The sequence below is a fragment of the Garra rufa genome, chromosome 12 (genome assembly GCF_049309525.1).
Source record: "Garra rufa chromosome 12, GarRuf1.0, whole genome shotgun sequence".
NCBI lineage: Eukaryota > Metazoa > Chordata > Actinopteri > Cypriniformes > Cyprinidae > Garra > Garra rufa.
In genome coordinates, this window is record NC_133372.1 from 24,893,261 (window position 1) to 24,914,014 (window position 20,754).

General features: G+C 39.3%; 2 protein-coding genes and 28 non-coding genes across 30 annotated transcripts; 29 read left to right on the forward strand and 1 right to left on the reverse strand.

Moving 5' to 3' along the window:
* The first annotated feature begins 69 nt into the window (after positions 1 to 69).
* On the forward strand, positions 70 to 141 carry trnaa-ugc (transfer RNA alanine (anticodon UGC)). The gene has a single exon. It is a non-coding gene; the product is annotated as a tRNA-Ala (tRNA).
* A 146-nt stretch (positions 142 to 287) lies between these two features.
* On the forward strand, positions 288 to 359 carry trnaa-cgc (transfer RNA alanine (anticodon CGC)). Its single transcript has one exon. It is a non-coding gene; the product is annotated as a tRNA-Ala (tRNA).
* A 132-nt stretch (positions 360 to 491) lies between these two features.
* trnaa-ugc (transfer RNA alanine (anticodon UGC)) lies at positions 492 to 563 on the forward strand. The gene has a single exon. It is a non-coding gene; the product is annotated as a tRNA-Ala (tRNA).
* A 122-nt stretch (positions 564 to 685) lies between these two features.
* trnaa-ugc (transfer RNA alanine (anticodon UGC)) lies at positions 686 to 757 on the forward strand. The gene has a single exon. It is a non-coding gene; the product is annotated as a tRNA-Ala (tRNA).
* A 122-nt stretch (positions 758 to 879) lies between these two features.
* trnaa-ugc (transfer RNA alanine (anticodon UGC)) lies at positions 880 to 951 on the forward strand. Its single transcript has one exon. It is a non-coding gene; the product is annotated as a tRNA-Ala (tRNA).
* A 121-nt stretch (positions 952 to 1,072) lies between these two features.
* trnaa-ugc (transfer RNA alanine (anticodon UGC)) lies at positions 1,073 to 1,144 on the forward strand. Its single transcript has one exon. It is a non-coding gene; the product is annotated as a tRNA-Ala (tRNA).
* Positions 1,145 to 1,290: 146 nt separating this feature from the next.
* trnaa-cgc (transfer RNA alanine (anticodon CGC)) lies at positions 1,291 to 1,362 on the forward strand. Its single transcript has one exon. It is a non-coding gene; the product is annotated as a tRNA-Ala (tRNA).
* Positions 1,363 to 1,492: 130 nt separating this feature from the next.
* Positions 1,493 to 1,564, forward strand: trnaa-ugc (transfer RNA alanine (anticodon UGC)). The gene has a single exon. It is a non-coding gene; the product is annotated as a tRNA-Ala (tRNA).
* A 201-nt stretch (positions 1,565 to 1,765) lies between these two features.
* Positions 1,766 to 1,837, forward strand: trnaa-ugc (transfer RNA alanine (anticodon UGC)). Its single transcript has one exon. It is a non-coding gene; the product is annotated as a tRNA-Ala (tRNA).
* A 121-nt stretch (positions 1,838 to 1,958) lies between these two features.
* Positions 1,959 to 2,030, forward strand: trnaa-ugc (transfer RNA alanine (anticodon UGC)). Its single transcript has one exon. It is a non-coding gene; the product is annotated as a tRNA-Ala (tRNA).
* A 79-nt stretch (positions 2,031 to 2,109) lies between these two features.
* On the forward strand, positions 2,110 to 2,181 carry trnaa-ugc (transfer RNA alanine (anticodon UGC)). Its single transcript has one exon. It is a non-coding gene; the product is annotated as a tRNA-Ala (tRNA).
* A 146-nt stretch (positions 2,182 to 2,327) lies between these two features.
* trnaa-cgc (transfer RNA alanine (anticodon CGC)) lies at positions 2,328 to 2,399 on the forward strand. Its single transcript has one exon. It is a non-coding gene; the product is annotated as a tRNA-Ala (tRNA).
* A 132-nt stretch (positions 2,400 to 2,531) lies between these two features.
* trnaa-ugc (transfer RNA alanine (anticodon UGC)) lies at positions 2,532 to 2,603 on the forward strand. The gene has a single exon. It is a non-coding gene; the product is annotated as a tRNA-Ala (tRNA).
* A 121-nt stretch (positions 2,604 to 2,724) lies between these two features.
* trnaa-ugc (transfer RNA alanine (anticodon UGC)) lies at positions 2,725 to 2,796 on the forward strand. Its single transcript has one exon. It is a non-coding gene; the product is annotated as a tRNA-Ala (tRNA).
* A 283-nt stretch (positions 2,797 to 3,079) lies between these two features.
* trnaa-ugc (transfer RNA alanine (anticodon UGC)) lies at positions 3,080 to 3,151 on the forward strand. Its single transcript has one exon. It is a non-coding gene; the product is annotated as a tRNA-Ala (tRNA).
* Positions 3,152 to 3,230: 79 nt separating this feature from the next.
* trnaa-ugc (transfer RNA alanine (anticodon UGC)) lies at positions 3,231 to 3,302 on the forward strand. The gene has a single exon. It is a non-coding gene; the product is annotated as a tRNA-Ala (tRNA).
* A 146-nt stretch (positions 3,303 to 3,448) lies between these two features.
* On the forward strand, positions 3,449 to 3,520 carry trnaa-cgc (transfer RNA alanine (anticodon CGC)). The gene has a single exon. It is a non-coding gene; the product is annotated as a tRNA-Ala (tRNA).
* A 132-nt stretch (positions 3,521 to 3,652) lies between these two features.
* trnaa-ugc (transfer RNA alanine (anticodon UGC)) lies at positions 3,653 to 3,724 on the forward strand. The gene has a single exon. It is a non-coding gene; the product is annotated as a tRNA-Ala (tRNA).
* A 121-nt stretch (positions 3,725 to 3,845) lies between these two features.
* trnaa-ugc (transfer RNA alanine (anticodon UGC)) lies at positions 3,846 to 3,917 on the forward strand. Its single transcript has one exon. It is a non-coding gene; the product is annotated as a tRNA-Ala (tRNA).
* Positions 3,918 to 4,200: 283 nt separating this feature from the next.
* trnaa-cgc (transfer RNA alanine (anticodon CGC)) lies at positions 4,201 to 4,272 on the forward strand. Its single transcript has one exon. It is a non-coding gene; the product is annotated as a tRNA-Ala (tRNA).
* A 132-nt stretch (positions 4,273 to 4,404) lies between these two features.
* On the forward strand, positions 4,405 to 4,476 carry trnaa-ugc (transfer RNA alanine (anticodon UGC)). Its single transcript has one exon. It is a non-coding gene; the product is annotated as a tRNA-Ala (tRNA).
* A 372-nt stretch (positions 4,477 to 4,848) lies between these two features.
* trnaa-ugc (transfer RNA alanine (anticodon UGC)) lies at positions 4,849 to 4,920 on the forward strand. The gene has a single exon. It is a non-coding gene; the product is annotated as a tRNA-Ala (tRNA).
* Positions 4,921 to 5,041: 121 nt separating this feature from the next.
* On the forward strand, positions 5,042 to 5,113 carry trnaa-ugc (transfer RNA alanine (anticodon UGC)). Its single transcript has one exon. It is a non-coding gene; the product is annotated as a tRNA-Ala (tRNA).
* A 277-nt stretch (positions 5,114 to 5,390) lies between these two features.
* On the forward strand, positions 5,391 to 5,462 carry trnaa-cgc (transfer RNA alanine (anticodon CGC)). Its single transcript has one exon. It is a non-coding gene; the product is annotated as a tRNA-Ala (tRNA).
* Positions 5,463 to 5,594: 132 nt separating this feature from the next.
* On the forward strand, positions 5,595 to 5,666 carry trnaa-ugc (transfer RNA alanine (anticodon UGC)). The gene has a single exon. It is a non-coding gene; the product is annotated as a tRNA-Ala (tRNA).
* Positions 5,667 to 6,038: 372 nt separating this feature from the next.
* trnaa-ugc (transfer RNA alanine (anticodon UGC)) lies at positions 6,039 to 6,110 on the forward strand. The gene has a single exon. It is a non-coding gene; the product is annotated as a tRNA-Ala (tRNA).
* A 121-nt stretch (positions 6,111 to 6,231) lies between these two features.
* trnaa-ugc (transfer RNA alanine (anticodon UGC)) lies at positions 6,232 to 6,303 on the forward strand. The gene has a single exon. It is a non-coding gene; the product is annotated as a tRNA-Ala (tRNA).
* A 277-nt stretch (positions 6,304 to 6,580) lies between these two features.
* Positions 6,581 to 6,652, forward strand: trnaa-cgc (transfer RNA alanine (anticodon CGC)). Its single transcript has one exon. It is a non-coding gene; the product is annotated as a tRNA-Ala (tRNA).
* Positions 6,653 to 14,569: 7,917 nt separating this feature from the next.
* Positions 14,570 to 19,192, forward strand: LOC141347486 (protein SPO16 homolog). Its single transcript, XM_073852503.1, has 5 exons — positions 14,570 to 14,629; positions 14,903 to 14,996; positions 17,139 to 17,310; positions 17,595 to 17,673; positions 19,091 to 19,192. Exons 1-5 carry the CDS (start codon positions 14,570 to 14,572, stop codon positions 19,190 to 19,192), a joined length of 507 nt encoding a protein of 168 aa, XP_073708604.1.
* A 239-nt stretch (positions 19,193 to 19,431) lies between these two features.
* On the reverse strand, positions 19,432 to 20,678 carry LOC141347487 (glomulin-like). Its single transcript, XM_073852504.1, has 3 exons — positions 19,843 to 20,678; positions 19,653 to 19,744; positions 19,432 to 19,570 (listed from the first exon to the last, which is right to left on the reverse strand). Exons 1-3 carry the CDS (start codon positions 19,907 to 19,909, stop codon positions 19,484 to 19,486), a joined length of 246 nt encoding a protein of 81 aa, XP_073708605.1. The 5' UTR covers positions 19,910 to 20,678; the 3' UTR covers positions 19,432 to 19,483.
* Between the last annotated feature and the right edge of the window lie 76 nt (positions 20,679 to 20,754).

Consider the following 20,754-nt stretch of genomic DNA (forward strand, 5'->3'; position numbering starts at 1 on the left):
TTTTATCTGCCCTCTACTGGGATTAACAGAATTTGTATACCTACAGATGCCCAAAAGTCATTTTTCTACGGGGATGTAGCTCAGTGGTAGAGCGCATGCTTTGCATGTATGAGGTCCTGGGTTCAATCCCCAGTATCTCCAAGCAATCTTTAACTACCTATTTATCAGACTTTTGACCTACCTGTGTAGTCATTACAATGTCTGCAAACATCTACTACTTATTACACAGACGTTATCTTGAGTAAAAGCACTTGTAACTACACACAAACAAAGCACACCTTTTATCAGGGGATGTAGCTCAGTGGTAGAGCGCATGCTTCGCATGTATGAGGTCCTGGGTTCAATCCCCAGCATCTCCAAGCTCTGTTAAAGCTTTAATGCATTTTCAGCAAGTTTGAGTAAAAGCCTTTCAGTTTGGTCTTGTGACCTGCCAGCTACTGGATTTAACAGCATTTGTATACCTACAGATGCTCAAAGGTCATTTTAGCAAAGGGGATGTAGCTCAGTGGTAGAGCGCATGCTTTGCATGTATGAGGTCCTGGGTTCAATCCCCAGCATCTCCACATGCTGCTCAATGCTTGTTGCGTTTCATGCAAAAGAGCTTCAATTCAATCCTTTTATGTGCCCTCTACTGGGATTAACAGAATTTGTATACCTACAGATGCCCAAAAGTCATTTTCACAATGGGGATGTAGCTCAGTGGTAGAGCGCATGCTTTGCATGTATGAGGTCCTGGGTTCAATCCCCAGCATCTCCAAATGCTGCTCAAAGTTTATTGCGTTTCATGCAAAAGAGCTTCAATTCAATCCTTATATCTGCCCTCTACTGGGATTAACAGAATTTGTATACCTACAGATGCCCAAAAGTCATTCTTGCAACGGGGATGTAGCTCAGTGGTAGAGCGCATGCTTTGCATGTATGAGGTCCAGGGTTCAATCCCCAGCCTCTCCAAATGCTACTCAATGTTTATTGCGTTTCATGCAAAAGAGCTTCAATTCATTCTTTTTATCTGCCCTCTACTGGGATTAACAGAATTTGTATACCTACAGATGCCCAAAAGTCATTTTTCTATGGGGATGTAGCTCAGTGGTAGAGCGCATGCTTTGCATGTATGAGCTCCTGGGTTCAATCCCCAGTATCTCCAAGCAATCTTTAACTACCTATTTATCAGACTTTTGACCTACGTGTGTAGTCATTACAATGTCTGCAAACATCTACTACTTATTACACAAATGTTATCTTGAGTAAAAGCACTTGTAACTACACACAAACAAAGCACACCTTTTATCAGGGGGTGTAGCTCAGTGGTAGAGCGCATGCTTCGCATGTGTGAGGTCCTGGGTTCAATCCCCAGAATCTCCCAGCTCTGTTAAAGCTTTAATGCATTTTCAGCAAGTTTGAGTAAAAACCTTTCAGTTTGGTCCTGTGACGTGCCAGCTACTGGATTTAACAGCATTTGTATACCTACAGATGCTCAAATGTCATTTGCAACGGGGATGTAGGTCAGTGGTAGAGCGCATGCTTTGCATGTATGAGGTCCTGGGTTCAATCCCCAGCATCTCCAAATGCTGCTCAATGTTTTTTGCGTTTCATGCAAAAGAGCTTCAATTCATTCCTTTTGTCTGCCCTCTACTGGGATTAACAGAATTTGTATACCTACAGATGCTCAAAAGTCATTTTAGCAAAGGTCCTGGGTTCTATCCCCAGCATCTCCAAATTAACAGAATTTGTATACCTACAAATGCCCAAAAGTCATTTTCACAACGGGGATGTAGCTCAGTGGTAGAGCGCATGCTTTGCATGTATGAGGTCCTGGGTTCCATCCCCAGCATCTCCAAATGCTGCTCAGTGCTTGTTGCGTTTCATGCAAAAGAGCTTCAATTCATTCCTTTTATGTGCCCTCTACTGGGAATAACAGAATTTGTATACCTACAGATGCCCAAATGTCATTTTTGTATGGGGATGTAGCTCAGTGGTAGAGCGCATGCTTTGCATGTATGAGGTCCTGGGTTCAAACCCCAGCATCTCCAAGCTATGTTAAAGCTTTAATGCATTTTCAGCAAGTTTGAGTAAAAGCCTTTCAGTTTGGTCCTCTACCATTTTTGCCATGGGGATGTAGCTCAGTGGTAGAGCGCATGCTTTGCCTGTATGAGGTCCTGGGTTCAATCCCCAGTATCTCCAAGCAATCTTTAACTACCTATTGATCAGACTTTTGACCTACGTGTGTAGTCATTACAATGTCTGCAAACATCTACTACTTATTACACAAACGTTATCTTGAGTAAAAGCACTTGTAACTACACACAAACAAAGCACACCTTTTATCAGGGGGTGTAGCTCAGTGGTAGAGCGCATGCTTCGCATGTATGAGGTCCTGGGTTCAATCCCCAACATCTCCAAGCTCTGTTAAAGCTTTAATGCATTTTCAGCAAGTTTGAGTAAAAGCCTTTCAGTTTGGTCTTGTGATGTGCCAGCTACTGGATTTAACAGCATTTGTATACCTACAGATGCTCAAAAGTCATTTTAGCAAAGGGGATGTAGCTCAGTGGTAGAGCGCATGCTTTGCATGTATGAGGTCCTGGGTTCAATCCCCAGCTTCTCCAAATGCTGCTCAATGCTTGTTGCGTTTCATGCAAAAGAGCTTCAATTCATTCCTTTTATGTGCCCTCTACTGGGATTAACAGAATTTGTATACCTACAGATGCCCAAATGTCATTTTTGTATGGGGATGTAGCTCAGTGGTAGATCGCATGCTTTGCATGTATGAGGCCTTGGGTTCAATCCCCAGCATCTCCAAGCTATAGCTTTAATGCATTTTCAGCAAGTTTGAGTAAAAGCCTTTCAGTTTGGTCCTCTACCATTTCTGCCATGGGGATGTAGCTCAGTGGTAGAGCGCATACTTTGCATGTATGAGGTCCTGGGTTCAATCTCCAAGCAATCTTTAACTACCTATTTATCAGACTTTTGACCTACGTGTGTAGTCATTACAATGTCTGCAAACATCTACTACTTATTACACAAACGTTATCTTGAGTAAAAGCACTTGTAACTACACACAAACAAAGCACACCTTTTATCAGGGGATGTAGCTCAGTGGTAGAGCGCATGCTTTGCATGTATGAGGTCCTGGGTTCAAACCCCAGCATCTCCAAGCTATGTTAAAGCTTTAATGCATTTTCAGCAAGTTTGAGTAAAAGCCTTTCAGTTTGGTCCTCTACCATTTTTGCCATGGGGATGTAGCTCAGTGGTAGAGCGCATGCTTTGCATGTATGAGGTCCTGGGTTCAATCCCCAGTATCTCCAAGCAATCTTTAACTACCTATTGATCAGACTTTTGACCTACGTGTGTAGTCATTACAATGTCTGCAAACATCTACTACTTATTACACAAACGTTATCTTGAGTAAAAGCACTTGTAACTACACACAAACAAAGCACACCTTTTATCAGGGGGTGTAGCTCAGTGGTAGAGCGCATGCTTCGCATGTATGAGGTCCTGGGTTCAATCCCCAACATCTCCAAGCTCTGTTAAAGCTTTAATGCATTTTCAGCAAGTTTGAGTAAAAGCCTTTCAGTTTGGTCTTGTGATGTGCCAGCTACTGGATTTAACAGCATTTGTATACCTACAGATGCTCAAAAGTCATTTTAGCAAAGGGGATGTAGCTCAGTGGTAGAGCGCATGCTTTGCATGTATGAGGTCCTGGGTTCAATCCCCAGCTTCTCCAAATGCTGCTCAATGCTTGTTGCGTTTCATGCAAAAGAGCTTCAATTCATTCCTTTTATGTGCCCTCTACTGGGATTAACAGAATTTGTATACCTACAGATGCCCAAATGTCATTTTTGTATGGGGATGTAGCTCAGTGGTAGATCGCATGCTTTGCATGTATGAGGCCTTGGGTTCAATCCCCAGCATCTCCAAGCTATAGCTTTAATGCATTTTCAGCAAGTTTGAGTAAAAGCCTTTCAGTTTGGTCCTCTACCATTTCTGCCATGGGGATGTAGCTCAGTGGTAGAGCGCATACTTTGCATGTATGAGGTCCTGGGTTCAATCTCCAAGCAATCTTTAACTACCTATTTATCAGACTTTTGACCTACGTGTGTAGTCATTACAATGTCTGCAAACATCTACTACTTATTACACAAACGTTATCTTGAGTAAAAGCACTTGTAACTACACACAAACAAAGCACACCTTTTATCAGGGGATGTAGCTCAGTGGTAGAGCGCATGCTTCGCATGTATGAGGTCCTGGGTTCAATCCCCAGCATCTCCAAGCTCTGTTAAAGCTTTAATGCATTTTCAGCAAGTTTGAGTAAAAGCCTTTCAGTTTGGTCTTGTGATGTGCCAGCTACTGGATTTAACAGCATTTGTATACCTACAGATGCTCAAAAGTCGTTTTAGCAAAGGGGATGTAGCTCAGTGGTAGAGCGCATGCTTTGCATGTATGAGGTCCTGGGTTCAATCCCCAGCATCTCCAAATGCTGCTCAATGTTTATTGCGTTTCATGCAAAAGAGCTTCAATTCAATCCTTATATCTGCCCACTACTGGGATTAACAGAATTTGTATACCTACAGATGCCCAAAAGGCAACCTTTTCAGTAGGGATATAGCTCAGTGGTAGAGCACATGCTTTGCATGTGTGAGGTACTGGGTTCAATCCCCAGCATCTCCAAGCTCTCTTAACGCTTTAATGCATTTTCAGCAAGTTTGAGTAAAAGCCTTTCAGTTTGGTCCTACAGATCTACAGATCTACTGAGTAAAAGCCTTTCAGTTTGGTCTTGTGATGTGCCAGCTACTGGATTTAACAGCATTTGTATACCTACAGATGCTCAAAAGTCATTTTAGCAAAGGGGACGTAGCTCAGTGGTAGAGCGCATGCTTTGCATGTATGAGGTCCTGGGTTCAATCCCCAGCTTCTCCAAATGCTGCTCAATGCTTGTTGCGTTTCATGCAAAAGAGCTTCAATTCATTCCTTTTATGTGCCCTCTACTGGGATTAACAGAATTTGTATACCTACAGATGCCCAAATGTCATTTTTGTATGGGGATGTAGCTCAATGGTAGATCGCATGCTTTGCATGTATGAGGCCTTGGGTTCAATCCCCAGCATCTCCAAGCTATGTTAAAGCTTTAATGCATTTTCAGCAAGTTTGAGTAAAAGCCTTTCAGTTTGGTCCTCTACCATTTCTGCCATGGGGATGTAGCTCAGTGGTAGAGCGCATGCTTTGCATGTATGAGGTCCTGGGTTCAATCTTTAACTACCTATTTATCAGACTTTTGACCTACGTGTGTAGTCATTACAATGTCTGCAAACATCTACTACTTATTACACAAACGTTATCTTGAGTAAAAGCACTTGTAACTACACACAAACAAAGCACACCTTTTATCAGGGGATGTAGCTCAGTGGTAGAGCGCATGCTTCGCATGTATGAGGTCCTGGGTTCAATCCCCAGCATCTCCAAGCTCTGTTAAAGCTTTAATGCATTTTCAGCAAGTTTGAGTAAAAGCCTTTCAGTTTGGTCTTGTGATGTGCCAGCTACTGGATTTAACAGCATTTGTATACCTACAGATGCTCAAAAGTCGTTTTAGCAAAGGGGATGTAGCTCAGTGGTAGAGCGCATGCTTTGCATGTATGAGGTCCTGGGTTCAATCCCCAGCATCTCCAAATGCTGCTCAATGTTTATTGCGTTTCATGCAAAAGAGCTTCAATTCAATCCTTATATCTGCCCACTACTGGGATTAACAGAATTTGTATACCTACAGATGCCCAAAAGGCAACCTTTTCAGTAGGGATATAGCTCAGTGGTAGAGCACATGCTTTGCATGTGTGAGGTACTGGGTTCAATCCCCAGCATCTCCAAGCTCTCTTAACGCTTTAATGCATTTTCAGCAAGTTTGAGTAAAAGCCTTTCAGTTTGGTCCTACAGATCTACAGATCTACTGAGTAAAAGCCTTTCAGTTTGGTCTTGTGATGTGCCAGCTACTGGATTTAACAGCATTTGTATACCTACAGATGCTCAAAAGTCATTTTAGCAAAGGGGATGTAGCTCAGTGGTAGAGCGCATGCTTTGCATGTATGAGGTCCTGGGTTCAATCCCCAGCTTCTCCAAATGCTGCTCAATGCTTGTTGCGTTTCATGCAAAAGAGCTTCAATTCATTCCTTTTATGTGCCCTCTACTGGGATTAACAGAATTTGTATACCTACAGATGCCCAAATGTCATTTTTGTATGGGGATGTAGCTCAATGGTAGATCGCATGCTTTGCATGTATGAGGCCTTGGGTTCAATCCCCAGCATCTCCAAGCTATGTTAAAGCTTTAATGCATTTTCAGCAAGTTTGAGTAAAAGCCTTTCAGTTTGGTCCTCTACCATTTCTGCCATGGGGATGTAGCTCAGTGGTAGAGCGCATGCTTTGCATGTATGAGGTCCTGGGTTCAATCTTTAACTACCTATTTATCAGACTTTTGACCTACGTGTGTAGTCATTACAATGTCTGCAAACATCTACTACTTATTACACAAACGTTATCTTGAGTAAAAGCACTTGTAACTACACACAAACAAAGCACACCTTTTATCAGGGGATGTAGCTCAGTGGTAGAGCGCATGCTTCGCATGTATGAGGTCCTGGGTTCAATCCCCAGCATCTCCAAGCTCTGTTAAAGCTTTAATGCATTTTCAGCAAGTTTGAGTAAAAGCCTTTCAGTTTGGTCTTGTGATGTGCCAGCTACTGGATTTAACAGCATTTGTATACCTACAGATGCTCAAAAGTCGTTTTAGCAAAGGGGATGTAGCTCAGTGGTGTTGAGTATCTTGAGAGTCTATTGTAGCATTGTCAATGTAATATTCTAGGCGATCCAAGTCCTAATTATAATCCAGTTTTATTGTATTTGTGGGAGGTGAAGTGAGAGAGAAAAAAAAGGGGAAAAGTACGAAAAAGTTTCTAGCAGCGCACCGCCGCCATGTTGAGTCTCACACCGTCTCACTAGAGTTTAGTGTTCAAGGAACCATCAAGCCCGCTCCGGAACCATCAAGCCGCTCCGGAACCATCAAGCCTACTCCTATGCTGTGTTTTCTAGACACCTCCTCAACATTTGTGTTTTTACATGTAGAAAAGTCAAAAAAGCGTGTGGCACTGTTCAGTTTCTCCCAGAAAGATGATGTGGGTTACAATAGCAAGAATATCCAATATCAACATTTTTCACAATCACAATAGAAAGTCCAACCACTGCCTAAAACTCAGAGAGCAAGATCCTCTAAATATCGCATCTAAACAAAACAGTTTATCAAGAACACATACAAACTCCAAAAGAACTTAGCCTGGAAGGAAACTGGTGTTCATGTTTGCCAACTAGTGGTTGAAGTAGTAAACTACCTGACTAGTGTATGCAACCCCAATGTGTCTGTTGTGCACTTTTTCCAGTGTTTCTAAAATGATTTAAATGAACAATAGTTACAAGATTTCAGTCCTTATATTATACACTAAATATAACATTCTTTTAAAACATTTTCCTATGGGTGCTCAAATTAGTCCAATTGCGAGATGACAGTACCTTGAAATGATAAGTATGACCATACTGGTTGCAAATACATACAAATATAACAGTTTTCAGTGCAAATCTGAGTTCAGTATGGAAACAGCTTTGGGAAAGAAACTGTCCCTGAGTCTATTTGTTCTGGCAGCTATAGACCTATGCTGCCAGAAGGCAGCAAGTTAAAGAGATGAAAACCGGGGTGAGTATTGTCCTTTAAAATGTTCCTAGCCCTGCTGAGACAGTGGGCGTTATGAATGGAGGTAATAGAGGGCAGAGGGCAGAGGGCAGCCGATGGTCACCTTCTGCAGTCTCTTCCTGTCAGCTTCTGTGCAGCTACTGTACCACACAGCGTAGGTCAGCAAGCTCTCGATGGTGGCTTGATGGTATACATTCATTCCACACAGACTGATATATTTCAAGTGTTTATTTCTCTTAATTTTGATGATTATAACTGACAACTAATGAAAACCCCAATTCAGTGTCTCAGAAAATTAGAATATTGTGAAAAGGTTCAGTATTGAAGACACCTGGTGCCACCCTCTAATCAGCTAATTAACTCAAAACCTTTAAATGGTCTCTCAGGGCCTGTCCACACGGAGACGCGTTTCGCTGTATACGCATACATTTTTTATCGTATTGGTGTTTCATCCACACGGATCCGGCGTTTTAGGAGACTGAATCCGCTATTTTTTGAAACCGGGTCCCAAAGTGGATAAATCTGAAAACGACACCCTCGCGGTTTCGTGTGTACAGCCAATACGTTTATTTTGTGAAACGATGATGTCATCACATCACGTGTCGGCTGCGTCACACGTAACAGCAACAACAATAATGGCGGACTACATGATTGCGTTCGTGTTGCTACTAAGCCTACTAGCTTTATTACAGCAAAATCTATTGCTTCTATGCAACTGTTATGAGCAACAAGCGATAATGTTCGCATCTTCGTCTTCTTCTTCTTAGTTCGTATACAGCGCGCAAGGTTATGTGCATGCTCAAAGTCTTCTTCTCCGTGTATAGCGTATCTCTATGGCAGAATTACAGCACCCCACACTGGTCTGGCATATATACTACACCGTTTTCAGTGGTTTCGTGTTTACGGAATTTTTTTTTAGAACGAGGAAAAAAAATGATGGGATAGGGAACGCACCGGCTTCGTGTGGACGGAGCCTCAGTCTAGTTCTGTAGGCTACACAATCATGGGGAAGACTGCTGATTTGACAGTTGTACAAAATACGACCGTTGACACCTTGCACAAGGAGCACAAGACACAAAAGGTTATTGCAAAAGAGGCTGGCTGTTCATAGAGCTCTGTGTCCAAGCACATTAATAGAGAGGCGAAAGGGAAGGAAAAGATGTGGTAGAAAAAAGTGTACAAGCAATAGGGATAACCGCACCCTGGAGAGAATTGTGAAACAAAACTCATTCAAAAATGTGGGGGAGATTCACAAAGAGTGGACTGCAGCTGGAGTCAGTGCTTCAAGAACCACTATGCACAGATGTATGCAAGATATGGGTTTCAGCCGTCATATTCCTTGTGTCAAGCCACTCTTGAACAACAGACAGTGTCAGAAGAAGTGACTGCTGCTGAGTGCTCCAAAGTTAAGTTCTCTGATGAAAGTAAATTTTGCATTTCCTTTGGAAATCAGGTTCCCAGAGTCTGGAGGAAGAGAGGAGAGGCACAGAATCCACATTGCTTGAGGTCCAGTGTAAAGTTTCCACAGTCAGTGATGGTTTGGGGTCCATGTCATGTCATCTGCTGGTGTTGGTCCACTGTGTTTTCTGAGGTCCAAGGTCAACACAGCTGTATACCAGGACATTTTAGAGCACTTCATGCTTCCTGCTGCTGACCAACTTTATGGAGATGCAGATTTCATTTTCCTACAGGACTTGGCACCTGCACACAGTGCCAAAGCTACCAGTACCTGGTTTAAGGACCATAGTATCCCTGTTCATAATTGGCCAACAAACTCGCTTGACCTTAACCATATAGAAAATCTATGGGGTATTGTGAAGAGGAAGATGCAATACACCAGACCCAACAATGCAGAAGAGCTAAAGGCCACTATCAGAGCAACCTGGGCTCTCATAACACCTGAGCAGTGCCACAGACTGATCGACTCCATGCCACGCCGCATTGCTGCAGTAATTCAGGCAAAAGGAGCCTGTGTGCTGTACATGCTCATACTTTTCATGTTCATACTTTTCAGTTGGCCAAGATTTCTAAAAATCCTTTCTTTGTATTGGTCCTAAGTAATATTCTAATTTTCTGAGACACTGAATTGGGGTTTTCATTAGTTGTTGGTTATAATCATCAAAATTAAAAGAAATAAACACTTGAAATAAATCAGTCTGTGTGGAATGAATGTATACATTATACAAGTTTCACTTCTTGAATGGAATTAGTGAAATAAATAAACTTTTTGAAGATATTCTAATTATATGATCAGCACCTGTAATTATAAGCACTTTCATAAAAAGGGTGCAATGAGTTGATGTAATGTAAAATGTAAAAGCATTAACAAATTACTTTCAACAGGGAATAATCAGGAGGAAACGAATGCAGTGGAGTGAAAATTCTTGTTCATGTCACATGAAAATCGACATTGTCCTGACTTCTGAAAATAGAACATGAAAGAAAATGTATAGCTTATTCAGACAAACCGACGGATGAAGATTATGTAGCACAACCTTATGATTTTAAATTATTTTTGTCTTTTAGAGTAGAACCTCCCCAAACCAGGAATAGCTCCTATAATTTAATGCACACTAGGCTAAAGAAAAAGGTGGATTCTTTGAATTAGCTAATATAAAGGCAGGATGAGGGCGTTGTTTCTGTGACAACTCTCTGACACCCGGGCTGCGTTCAGCCCCGACAAAACGTTTTTTAAACGTAAAAGGTGGTGCGTTGAACACCCTGTTCTGATGACGCATGAGTTGCAACTATAAGCAGCTGAGAAGGCTATTATTTGTGTTCTTTTTGAAGAATTTTCGGAGCCTAAAATCGGTATATGTGTTAAACACTGCAAAATACACTCAATGTTACAGTCACTATATAAAACAATGTACAAACAATTACATCATCATGTTGATATTCTATATTGTTTGGCCTACTATAAAACTCTTACAACAAACATGTCTTCTAATAATATCTTATGGTCCGGATGGTCTACTACTTATGCCGCGTTCCAGGCAACTCGTTACTCGTGTTTTTCCAGCCTTCTACCCGTGAAAGTGCATCCGAACGGCAGTCAAACCCGTGTCTTCCCACTCGTGAACTCGTACTAGATCGATGTACTCCCAGTTCCGAGTTCTGACGTGACATAGCCCGCAAAACCACTATGCCAGCACCTAGGGGTGCGTTGTTTGTGCAAGTGGTACACAGTAAAAAAAATTGACTTTAGGACAATATAACATTGCAAACAAATGAATAATACTGTAATAATAATTAAGGCGCTCAGGCAGTTTGGGGTGACTTGCCTGGAACGCAACAAAGTCGTGAGTCGTGATTTGAAGTCCTGATTTACAAGCTCAAAAACCTGCCTGGAACGCAACATTAACTTCAGAATTAGAAGTGCGGATTAATGCGCACTCTAACGGCCAATGCCGCGTTTCAGGCAATTACCCATGTTTTTCCAACCTTTTACCCGTGAAAGTGCACTAGAACTGCAGTCAAACCCGTGACTTCCCACCTGTGAACTCGTACTAGATGGATGTACTCCCAGTTCCAAGTTCTGACGTCACATAGCCCGCGAAACAACAATGGCAGCTGCTAATGGTGCGGTGTTTATGCAAGTGGCACACGGTGAAAAAATAGACATAATGTAAGACATAATATAAGATAATATAGCCTAATAATAAATGCGCTCAGGCAGTTTGTCGTGACTTGCCTGGAATGCTACAAGTCATGATTTTACGGGCTCAAAAACCTGCCTGGAATGCAGCAATTGTGAAAAAATTTGGCTGTACATTGTGTCAACGTGTATTTAATCTTTAAGCCACTGGGAAACAGGAGGATATTTAGCAGACTTCCAATGCAACAATAATAGACGTCTCGCTAATAAGGATGTGAAAGCTATTATATCCTTTTGTGTAGAATTAAGTGAAAGTGAGTAATCAGGAATTGCAAATATAGCAATCAGAGGACAAGGTTGGAGAGTTACCCCCAGAACAGTTGACATAATAGCAAAATAACCTGTCCAGAAACCTTCCAGCTTAGGACACAGAAAAAAAACATGTGACTAAGGTGACAGGGAGAGCCATGGCATTTATCACATTTGTTTTCCACTTCCGTATACAGTTCAGAAAGTCTAGACTTAGAAAAATGTGCCCTATGTATGACCTTAAATTGAATAAGTCCAAGACGAGCACAAGAGGTGGAAGACCGTACCCTCTTTATAGCCTGTTCCCAGGACTCCTCATGTATTTGCATTCCTAGTTCCCCTTCCCATGTATGCTTAAGCTTAACATTTGAGTGGTTAAGAGACAGGATAGTATCATAGAGTTTCAAAAATGGTTCCTCTATGATGAGGAATAAATGATAGCATAATTTCCCACTGCTGTTCTGAAGGTAAAGAGGGGAAATTAGGGAAACACTTGGCAACAAAATTTCGAATTTGAAAATAGCGAAACAGATGAGTAATGGGGAGACCATAACGAGATGACAAATTGGCAAAACTATCGAAGACACCATCCACATATAAATATTTAAATTGTACCATGTCACACCACACGGAGAATGTCGATTCTAGGAGTGATGGGGGAAACAAATGGTTGTCATTTAGAGGACCCGAGGAAGATGTCATTACAAATTGAAAGTGCCGTCTGAACTGAAACCAGATCTTAAGTGTGTTAAGAACCACCTGATTATCAGTATACAGAGAGGGTTTAATGGGTAAAGAAGAATAGAGCAAAGCAGGTATAGAAGATCCCTTACAGGATGACAGCTCCAATTTACACCAAGAGGATCCAGAAGAATTTAGCCAGTAGCAAAGTTTATGGATGTGAGCAGCCCAGTAGTAAGCTAGAAAATTAGGTAATGCAAGTCCTCCACTAAATCTACATCTCTGCAGTAAAGTTTTACGAACCCTAGGTGGCTTCCCTCCCCAAATAAAAGAACCAATGATCTTGTCCAGTGAGACAAAAAATGTTTTGGCAAAAATAAGGGAATCGAGTGAAATAAAAATAGAAATTTTGGTAAGATATTCATTTTAACAACATTAATCTTACCGATATGACTGGGGGAGATTACTCCATCTTTGAATATCAGATGTAATCCTAGTCAAAGGGGATTAAATCAGCTGATTTAAGGCCAGATAAAGAGCAAGTCACGTTTATCCCTAAGTATTTAAACCCCGATGGACTAAGATGAAAAGGTAAATTGGATTGTTGAAGTTGACATGCAGCCGTATTAATGGGAAAACACTCACTTTTCCCCAAATTTAATTTATAATCTGAAAACGAGCTGAAGTTCTCCAGAATACCTAAAACAGCAGGGAAGGAGAATGCAGGATCAGTTATATATAGAGTTACCACTTTTAATACCTAAAAATAAGGGAAGCATTCGGGGGGGGGGGGTTGTGAGTGCATATAATATGGGACGTCCTGAATAAGAACTGATCATTGTTTTTTTTTCTACTTTTTAGAAATGGGGTCTATATACCCCGTTAAAATGTAATCATGTCACATATCTCAAAAATGCTGCAGTAAAAAGGTTTCATATGAGTTTTGCATATAATATGGGCCGTCCTGAATAAGAACTGATCATTGTTTTTTTTTCTACTTTTTAGAAATGGGGTCTATATACCCCGTTAAAATGTAATAATGTCCCATATCTCAAAAATGCTGCAGTAAAAAGGTTTCATATGAGTTTTGCATATAATATGGGACGTCCTGAATAAGAACTGATCATTGTTTTTTTTTCTACTTTTTAGAAATGGGGTCTATATACCCCGTTAAAATGTAATCATGTCCCATATCTCAAAAATGCTGCAGTAAAAAGGTTTCATATGAGTTTTGCATATAATATGGGCCGTCCTGAATAAGAACTGATCATTGTTTTTTTTCTACTTTTTAGAAATGGGGTCTATATACCCCGTTAAAATGTAATCATGTCCCATATCTCAAAAATGCTGCAGTAAAAAGGTTTCATATGAGTTTTGCATATAATATGGGACGTCCTGAATAAGAACTGATCATTGTTTTTTTCTACTTTTTAGAAATGGGGTCTATATACCCCGTTAAAATGTAATAATGTCCCATATCTCAAAAATGCTGCAGTAAAAAGGTTTCATATGAGTTTTGCATATAATATGGGCCGTCCTGAATAAGAACTGATCATTGTTTTTTTTCTACTTATTAGACTCTAAAGTCTAATAATGTCCCATTTCTCAGAAAAGAACCGTCAAGTACACCAATAAATAAAACGGATATTAAAGCAGAAATGCAAATAAATAAGTAAGTAAAAATTCACGAGCATTTTGTAGTATTATCTCTCAGTCCTGGGCGTCTAAATGTAAAGCGCTCTGCTCTGCAAGCGCGATCGCTCTGTGTTGTTTCTGAAACTACCGTAATCACTGTAATATGCGCGCACACTTAAAATCAATCGCGGCTGGCTTGACCGTTTTTCTGAACCGCGGCTGGCTTTACCGCAGTGAGTATTTGCATGAGACGCTGCTTTAAAAAAAATTATAAAAAATACGGGACAAAATCCGTCCCGTATGGATTCAAAACGGGACGCACAATTTCATTCTCAAATACGGGACGATTCCGTATTTTAAGGGACGGGTGGCAACCCTATCAAATCATCTGCATACAATGATAATTTATGTTCAATTGAATACATGTATTTAAATAATAATATTATGAGCGTAACAATTTGAGTAAAAAAAAAAAAATGTTGAGTAAAAATAAATGTTTTTGTATGTCCCCGTTTGTTCCCGCCCGCTCACTGGCGTCAGGTGACGGGCTGTCTCAATATTTTGTTGTGGAAGAAATCTGTTTGTGGCACAGCCGAATAGGCCATCTAACTTTAAATGGCAAGCAATACCAACAACTCTTGGAAAACAACCGTTATAATCAGCACCTCGCCTCAGGTTTGAGAAAAAAAAATACAGTTTTACTGTATGATAACGGATTTATTGACGGATTGAAACCCTTCGGCTATCACCGTCGCTTACTTTCTATTATGAATTAACTATTTTATTTATTTATCAAGACAAAAACACAACAAACACAGCACTGCATTGAAATACAATAAAGGAAAGAGGCTAAATCAATGTTTATGATATGTAACAATAAGCAAAATCTTAACATAAAAGACGTCAAATCTAGATAACATGCACTCTGCTCATGTTTTGTTTTCGCAGTGTGACGAACCCTCGCAGATTCTTCTAGCGCAGCATCACAGGATTCGCCGCTCGGACAGCATTCTGTCCTCTGCTTTCGTTTTCCCCTCGTCAGGTAGAAAGTAGTAATTTCATCAGTACATTTAATCCTTTTATCAAGATAATGTCCAACTGAATTTTCACTTTTTTTCACTCAAATAATAACGAATGTGCCGCTCAATGCTTACGCTAAGAAAAACTGCGTGGGTAATTTTAAGAATGTGTATAGCGAAGATATTCGAGAAACTCTGCTTGTAGGAGGGATAAATTGTATATTTTCTTACTCCTCTTTATTTGTGAATAGACCTTTTTTGTTTGTTACTGACTAATCATTAAAGTTAGGTTTGAAAATATCGGTTTACTTAAATATAACCTACATAGAGTGCTGCAGTGGTGACATACTGCATTTTTTGTAGCTCAACCTGGAAGTTAAGCGCAGCCCTGCAGAGTTTTGCTTTGACCATAATCAAACACACCTGAACAAGCTAATCAAGGTCTGAAAGGTTACTGGGAAGCTACAGGCAGGTGAGTTTTTATTAGTGTTGAATCTTAACTCTGCAGGACTGCGGCTCTCAAGGCCTGCTTAGACCAGTGGTATCCAATGCATGTCTCAGTGTGAACTTTGAATGAATGGCATGGTTTTGCTGTGTTTTCAGCAGTGTTGCCAGATCGGTTTGACGATTTCCAGCCCAAAAGCTCACCAAAACCCGCCCAAATTTTAACTGCCAAAATAATGAGAATTTTATTGCCATGTCAATGTTGAAAAGGACCATTTTTATCTCTTTAAAAAAAGAATAATATAAAAATAAAATAAAGATAAATCAATTTAACAGGAATATGGATCAAAATATGAAAATATGCGTAAAATGTCTTCTTTTCAAAGTGGAAATTAACCGATGACTTTAACCTTTGGAAAAACACATGCATCATTTTCAATGTCCACAGTAAAAATATGCTAATTTCTGCACAATAAAGTGATGAGAAACAAATGTAATGTAGCTGGCATTTACGTTCATGCACACACCCACGTTTTCTTATTTCAGTTACAATTATATTTAGAAGTCTTCTATTCATCTCTCATGTGTAATCCACTTAGACTTTTTATCGTGTAATTTATATTTAGGTCACTTTGCCATCGCAATTACTTAAAATAAGCTGCATATTCAAAATCTTGCCCGTTATAGGGCCAAAACCCCGTCACTCACAAGTCATCACATCTCACTAACGTAAAAGATGTAAATTGATTGACAGGTCTCTGTTAAACTAAATCAGTAAGGGTTGCGTTAAGCAAAAATGAGTTGATGACTGCACTACACATTATATTACTGTGATACTTTGAGCTCGAAGGTATTAAAATAACAATGACTAATGATAAAAGCGAAGAAAAAAGCAGCTGATTGGGCGGCTTTTATTTTTTAAAGCAGCCCAAATTTTGTCTACCCGCCCAATGCTGTATTCTCCGGTCCAAGCCGATCAAAAGAAGCCCAATTGGGCGGAAACCCGCCCAATCTGGCAACACTGGTTTTCAGCATCTGTGTATCAATTTATACGGACATGAACGCATAAATTTCATCTCCAGAGCTGCTCTATGAGTCACTTTTCACCAGCTTTTCACTGTTTCATTAGATAAAAACTGCTGAAAACACGCTGACACTAAAACTAAAATGGAAAGATCTTCACGATAAACCGGCAAAATAAAAATTTGTTTTAACTTTTAAGAAATGTCACAAAACCAAGTTATTTTTTTAAATTAATTTGTACAGTTCTGTTGTGCAGAATCCTAATTGACAAAAAATAAATATTGTGGTTGTAAATTACTTTTCATTTGATTAAATTTGTAAAGATTGATTGAACTTTAAGTATTCATTTTATTAGACATCTTTTTATGATAAATTTGTATTGAATCGTAAAAAAAGATTCAAGGAAATGTTTTCAGTGTAAGATAATGCACATATTTCTATAATTTTTTTCTGGAATATGTATTGGCTTTGATTGTTGTTATATATCAAACAAGTCCTCTAGACTATTTTATCCCTTCATGTAGCCCTCACTCAGACAAAAAAAAAATCAATTTGCTTCGGATTGCTACAGAATGTAAGCTTTTGTTCATATTATGATGTTCTGAAATGAACACTTTGAAGTTTGCAGCCTAAGTACAATTGGGAGAAATAAAAAGCTAAACATTTTTTTGCCTTCCTGTGACTTTTCTGTTGCATAGGAACGGCTTTCATGCTGGTCACCCCGGAGGAGTTTCCAGCTAAGCTTGAGAATGCAGAATTTTTTGAGAGAATTGAGAAGTTTGTGCAGGTCCATAGAAACAGCTTTCTTCTGCTTCAAGCCCCAGTCCACGGAAAAAGGGAGTGGGAGATTTTATCATCAGTGCAGAACAGGTGCATAATGAATTGAAAACTACAAATGCACAACCTTATTTTAAAAGTAAGCACCCTATCTTGCATACATAACCAAACTGTTCTATGCATGACATCTGGAGATCCACTCAGACTCAGAATAAAAAACGTGTGTAGCTTAATTATTTTCCAAAAATGACTAATATTAATAATAACCAATGAACCACACTTTCACTCGGTTCCAGTTTTCTTTCAAAACTCTTTTAATCTACTGAGCTGGAAAATGTGATAAAATTGTGTAATTCTGATGTTTTATTTTTGCACAGATTTCTTGGCTGTAACCTCAGAGTCATACCTGTGCACAGTGCAGCTGATGTAGTGAAGGGAATGCTGGCCATTGCAATGGTAAGTTGTAATGCTTTTCTACAATTCAGTGTGAATGATTCAAATGCTTTATTAATTATTTTAATTTTCTAGAAATCTTTTAATTTTATAGTGAACGCTGTATCAAGATTAATTATGGGCTTTTAAAGGTCCCATATCGTACACATTTCTGGAGGTTTATTTTATTTGTTGATGTCCTTAAGAATATATATTTGCGGTATAAGTGCCAAAATCCATCTCAATATATTTTTACAGCTCCTTTTTTAGGAGCTCTGTCAAAAACAGGTCGATTTTGGCCCATCTAATTAATATTCATGAGCCTCTCTTCTGATTGGCCTGTTGTTTTCTGAGTGACGCACAACCAGGCCAATCACAGGTAACTACGGTCATGTATGCTGTAAGCGTAAGCGAGCTCAGAGCTCAGAGAGAGCTGATACTCAACAGGATATTTTAGAATGATCATTAATGTTTTTTCTTTTACAAACACCGAATGCAGTAGGCTACATAACTGTTGCTTTAGTAAAGCCCCTTTCACAATGCGCGCTGATTCTGGAAAATTACGGGAACTGTGTGAACCAAAGCCAGAACCTAAAGGCAGTGTTGTAGTAATGATGCACGTTATCAAGCGACTCTTCACAACGAAAAATAACGTTACGTGCAAAGTGGAATGAAGCAGCGATCATCAGGCAGAGCCAGCTCCTCACTATCAGCGCTGAAGCACAGTTTGTTCAGGTTAGTTTCAGTTTAGTGAAACGTACGCGTCGCATTACATCTCACATCCAAACGTCACATGTCTTTATGGTTTGTGTGTAAAGCACGCACAGATTCCGGAAAACAACTGTGAATGAACCAAATTAAACAATTCCGGAACAAATCATGGGACACATTATCCGTGTATTTACCGGAATCGCTGTGTGAAAGAGGCTGAAGTTGACGTGCCGCTGGTCTCTTATATTCACGTTGTTCTGAAGCCTGTGTAATGATCGTAGCTTGACATCTATCGACTGAACAGGGTTTTCTCCACTTGTTTTCCTGTTGTTGTTGCTCAATGGAATGGATGCGTTGTTGTCTGGGGGTTTGACAAAAGGAGGGTGGGACGTTGGTTTGTGACTGAAGGCGGTGACTTGAGTCGATCGGACGTCACATCGTTACGGAAGTCACAGTGGCTCATGAAAATGAACAGCTACTTTAAGCAGGCTGTGTGCAGTTTACTGTGGATTGACTGTTTTGAAACTCATATGGTAGTTAGATAGCCCCTAGACCTTAGTTATCATGAAAAAAGCCAGGAAATTTTGATTTTGACGATATGGGACCTTTAATGTACATTTTTATTTAACATCAAGAACAGTGCTCACTTTACAAGCATAAAATAGTAAAATTGCATATAAGAACTTAATAAACATGCATGCAAAAACGTTTAATGGCCTTTTTATTCCAGGCCTCAAGTAAACCCAATGTGGAGAATTTGAGAGATCAGATGTCTTTGGCCTGTACTTACATCATTGATCATAGCCCAGTTTGGAAGATGCTTCAAGAGTGAGATTTACTTTATGTTCCTCTCCATTTATGTTCTTATTGCTTGTTTTGAACAGCAGATGTCAGTATTGTTTCATAGTAAGTTATGTCAAAACTGGTAATTGCCATTCATTCTTGGTTGGGTAGCCTTGTTAAAACATTTTCTTCCAAAATAGTTCATACAGAGAACAAAGTATAAACATTGTCTGAGGAAAAATGTAATAAATAAATAAATGTAATAAATGTAATAAAGATAAATTAATTAATTAATTAATAAATACATTATTTAGTTCAGAAAGCAGTAATTATCCCCGTTTCATTTTTGACCGTCCTCAATGATTTCCTCGATGCGGACCACAAGGCTTTCCATTAAGTCATATGTGACCAGGGCACACTGCAAGACCTGCAAATGATATGTTTAGTATGACTTACTGTCAGAATTTTTAAAAACAGAATTCAGATGAAAGTAGTACTGATAATCTAACCTTATCCTGTGCCTCACATGGCATGTTGCCAAGTTTCTCCCTTTTCACAATCAAGCTCTGGACTAATCTCTTCCCAGAGGCCTCCTTAAATTCTGCAGGGAAAAAAAGATGTTGCTACAAGTCAAAATCCATTTTCTTTACTATACAATAGTTACCAATTAACAGAGAAAGAATACGAAGTATGTATTACCTTTAGCCTTGATCTTTTTGTCCTCTCGAAGTCTTTTTAACTCTGTCCCATAGTATGATTTTGACATGCTTAGACATACTCGTAATAATTTTGAGTAACTGTCTGCAATGTGGCACAGGTCTGTCCATATTCCAGTCTGAAAATAACAGGGTGGGTCTTAATAATAGAACATGATGAAAATATACAGTTGAAGTCAAAAGTTTACATACACCTTGCAGAATCTGCAAAAATGTTTATTATTTTACTAAAATAAGAGGGATCATACAAATAGCATGTCATTTATTATACTGACCTGAACAAGATAGTTCACTTAAAAGACGTTTACATATAGTTCACAAGAGAAAATAAAAGTTGAATTTATAAAAATGACCCTGTTCAAAAGTTTACATACACTTGATTCATAATACTGTGTGTCCTTAACAGTTAAACTGCCCACTGTTCTTCAGAAAAATCCTTTAATTCCCACAATTTTTTTTGTTATTTTAGCATTTTTGTGTATTTGAACCCTTTCCAAAAATGACTGTATGATTTTGAGATCCATCTTTTAACATTGAGGACAACTGAGGGACTCATATGCAACTGTTACAGAAGATTCAAATGCTTACTGATGCTTCAAAAGGAAACACAATGAAAGAACCGGGGTGTAAACTTTTGAACAGAATTAAGATTTTTCTTATTTTTGCCTAGATCTTTTTTTTTCTGTTAATATTGCCTTTCAGAAGCTACAGAAGATATATGTTTCCCAGAAGACAAAATAAAAGTTACATTTACCCTGATCTTCAAATTTAAAAAGTTTGACTCCCTTTTAAGATCCCTCTTATGTTAGTAAAATAATTACCATTTTCTAGATATTACAAGGTGTATGTAAACTTTTGACTTCAACTGTAAGTGTAATGCTATATATATATATAT

What these genes read in the sequence shown, in the direction of transcription:
- LOC141347486 (XM_073852503.1), top strand. Translation starts at nt 14,570, where the DNA reads ATGGCAAGCAATACCAACAACTCTTGGAAAACAACCGTTATAATCAGC. An exon ending in TAATCAGCACCTCGCCTCAG is followed by an intron (nt 14,630 to 14,902) that starts GTTTGAGAAAAA and finishes TTGTTTTCGCAG; the next exon opens with TGTGACGAACCCTCGCAGAT. An exon ending in TTATCATCAGTGCAGAACAG is followed by an intron (nt 17,311 to 17,594) that starts GTGCATAATGAA and finishes ATTTTTGCACAG; the next exon opens with ATTTCTTGGCTGTAACCTCA.
- LOC141347487 (XM_073852504.1), bottom strand. Translation starts at nt 19,909, where the DNA reads ATGTCAAAATCATACTATGGGACAGAGTTAAAAAGACTTCGAGAGGAC. An exon ending in CAAAAAGATCAAGGCTAAAG is followed by an intron (nt 19,745 to 19,842) that starts GTAATACATACT and finishes TTTTCCCTGCAG; the next exon opens with AATTTAAGGAGGCCTCTGGG. An exon ending in CATGTGAGGCACAGGATAAG is followed by an intron (nt 19,571 to 19,652) that starts GTTAGATTATCA and finishes TATCATTTGCAG; the next exon opens with GTCTTGCAGTGTGCCCTGGT.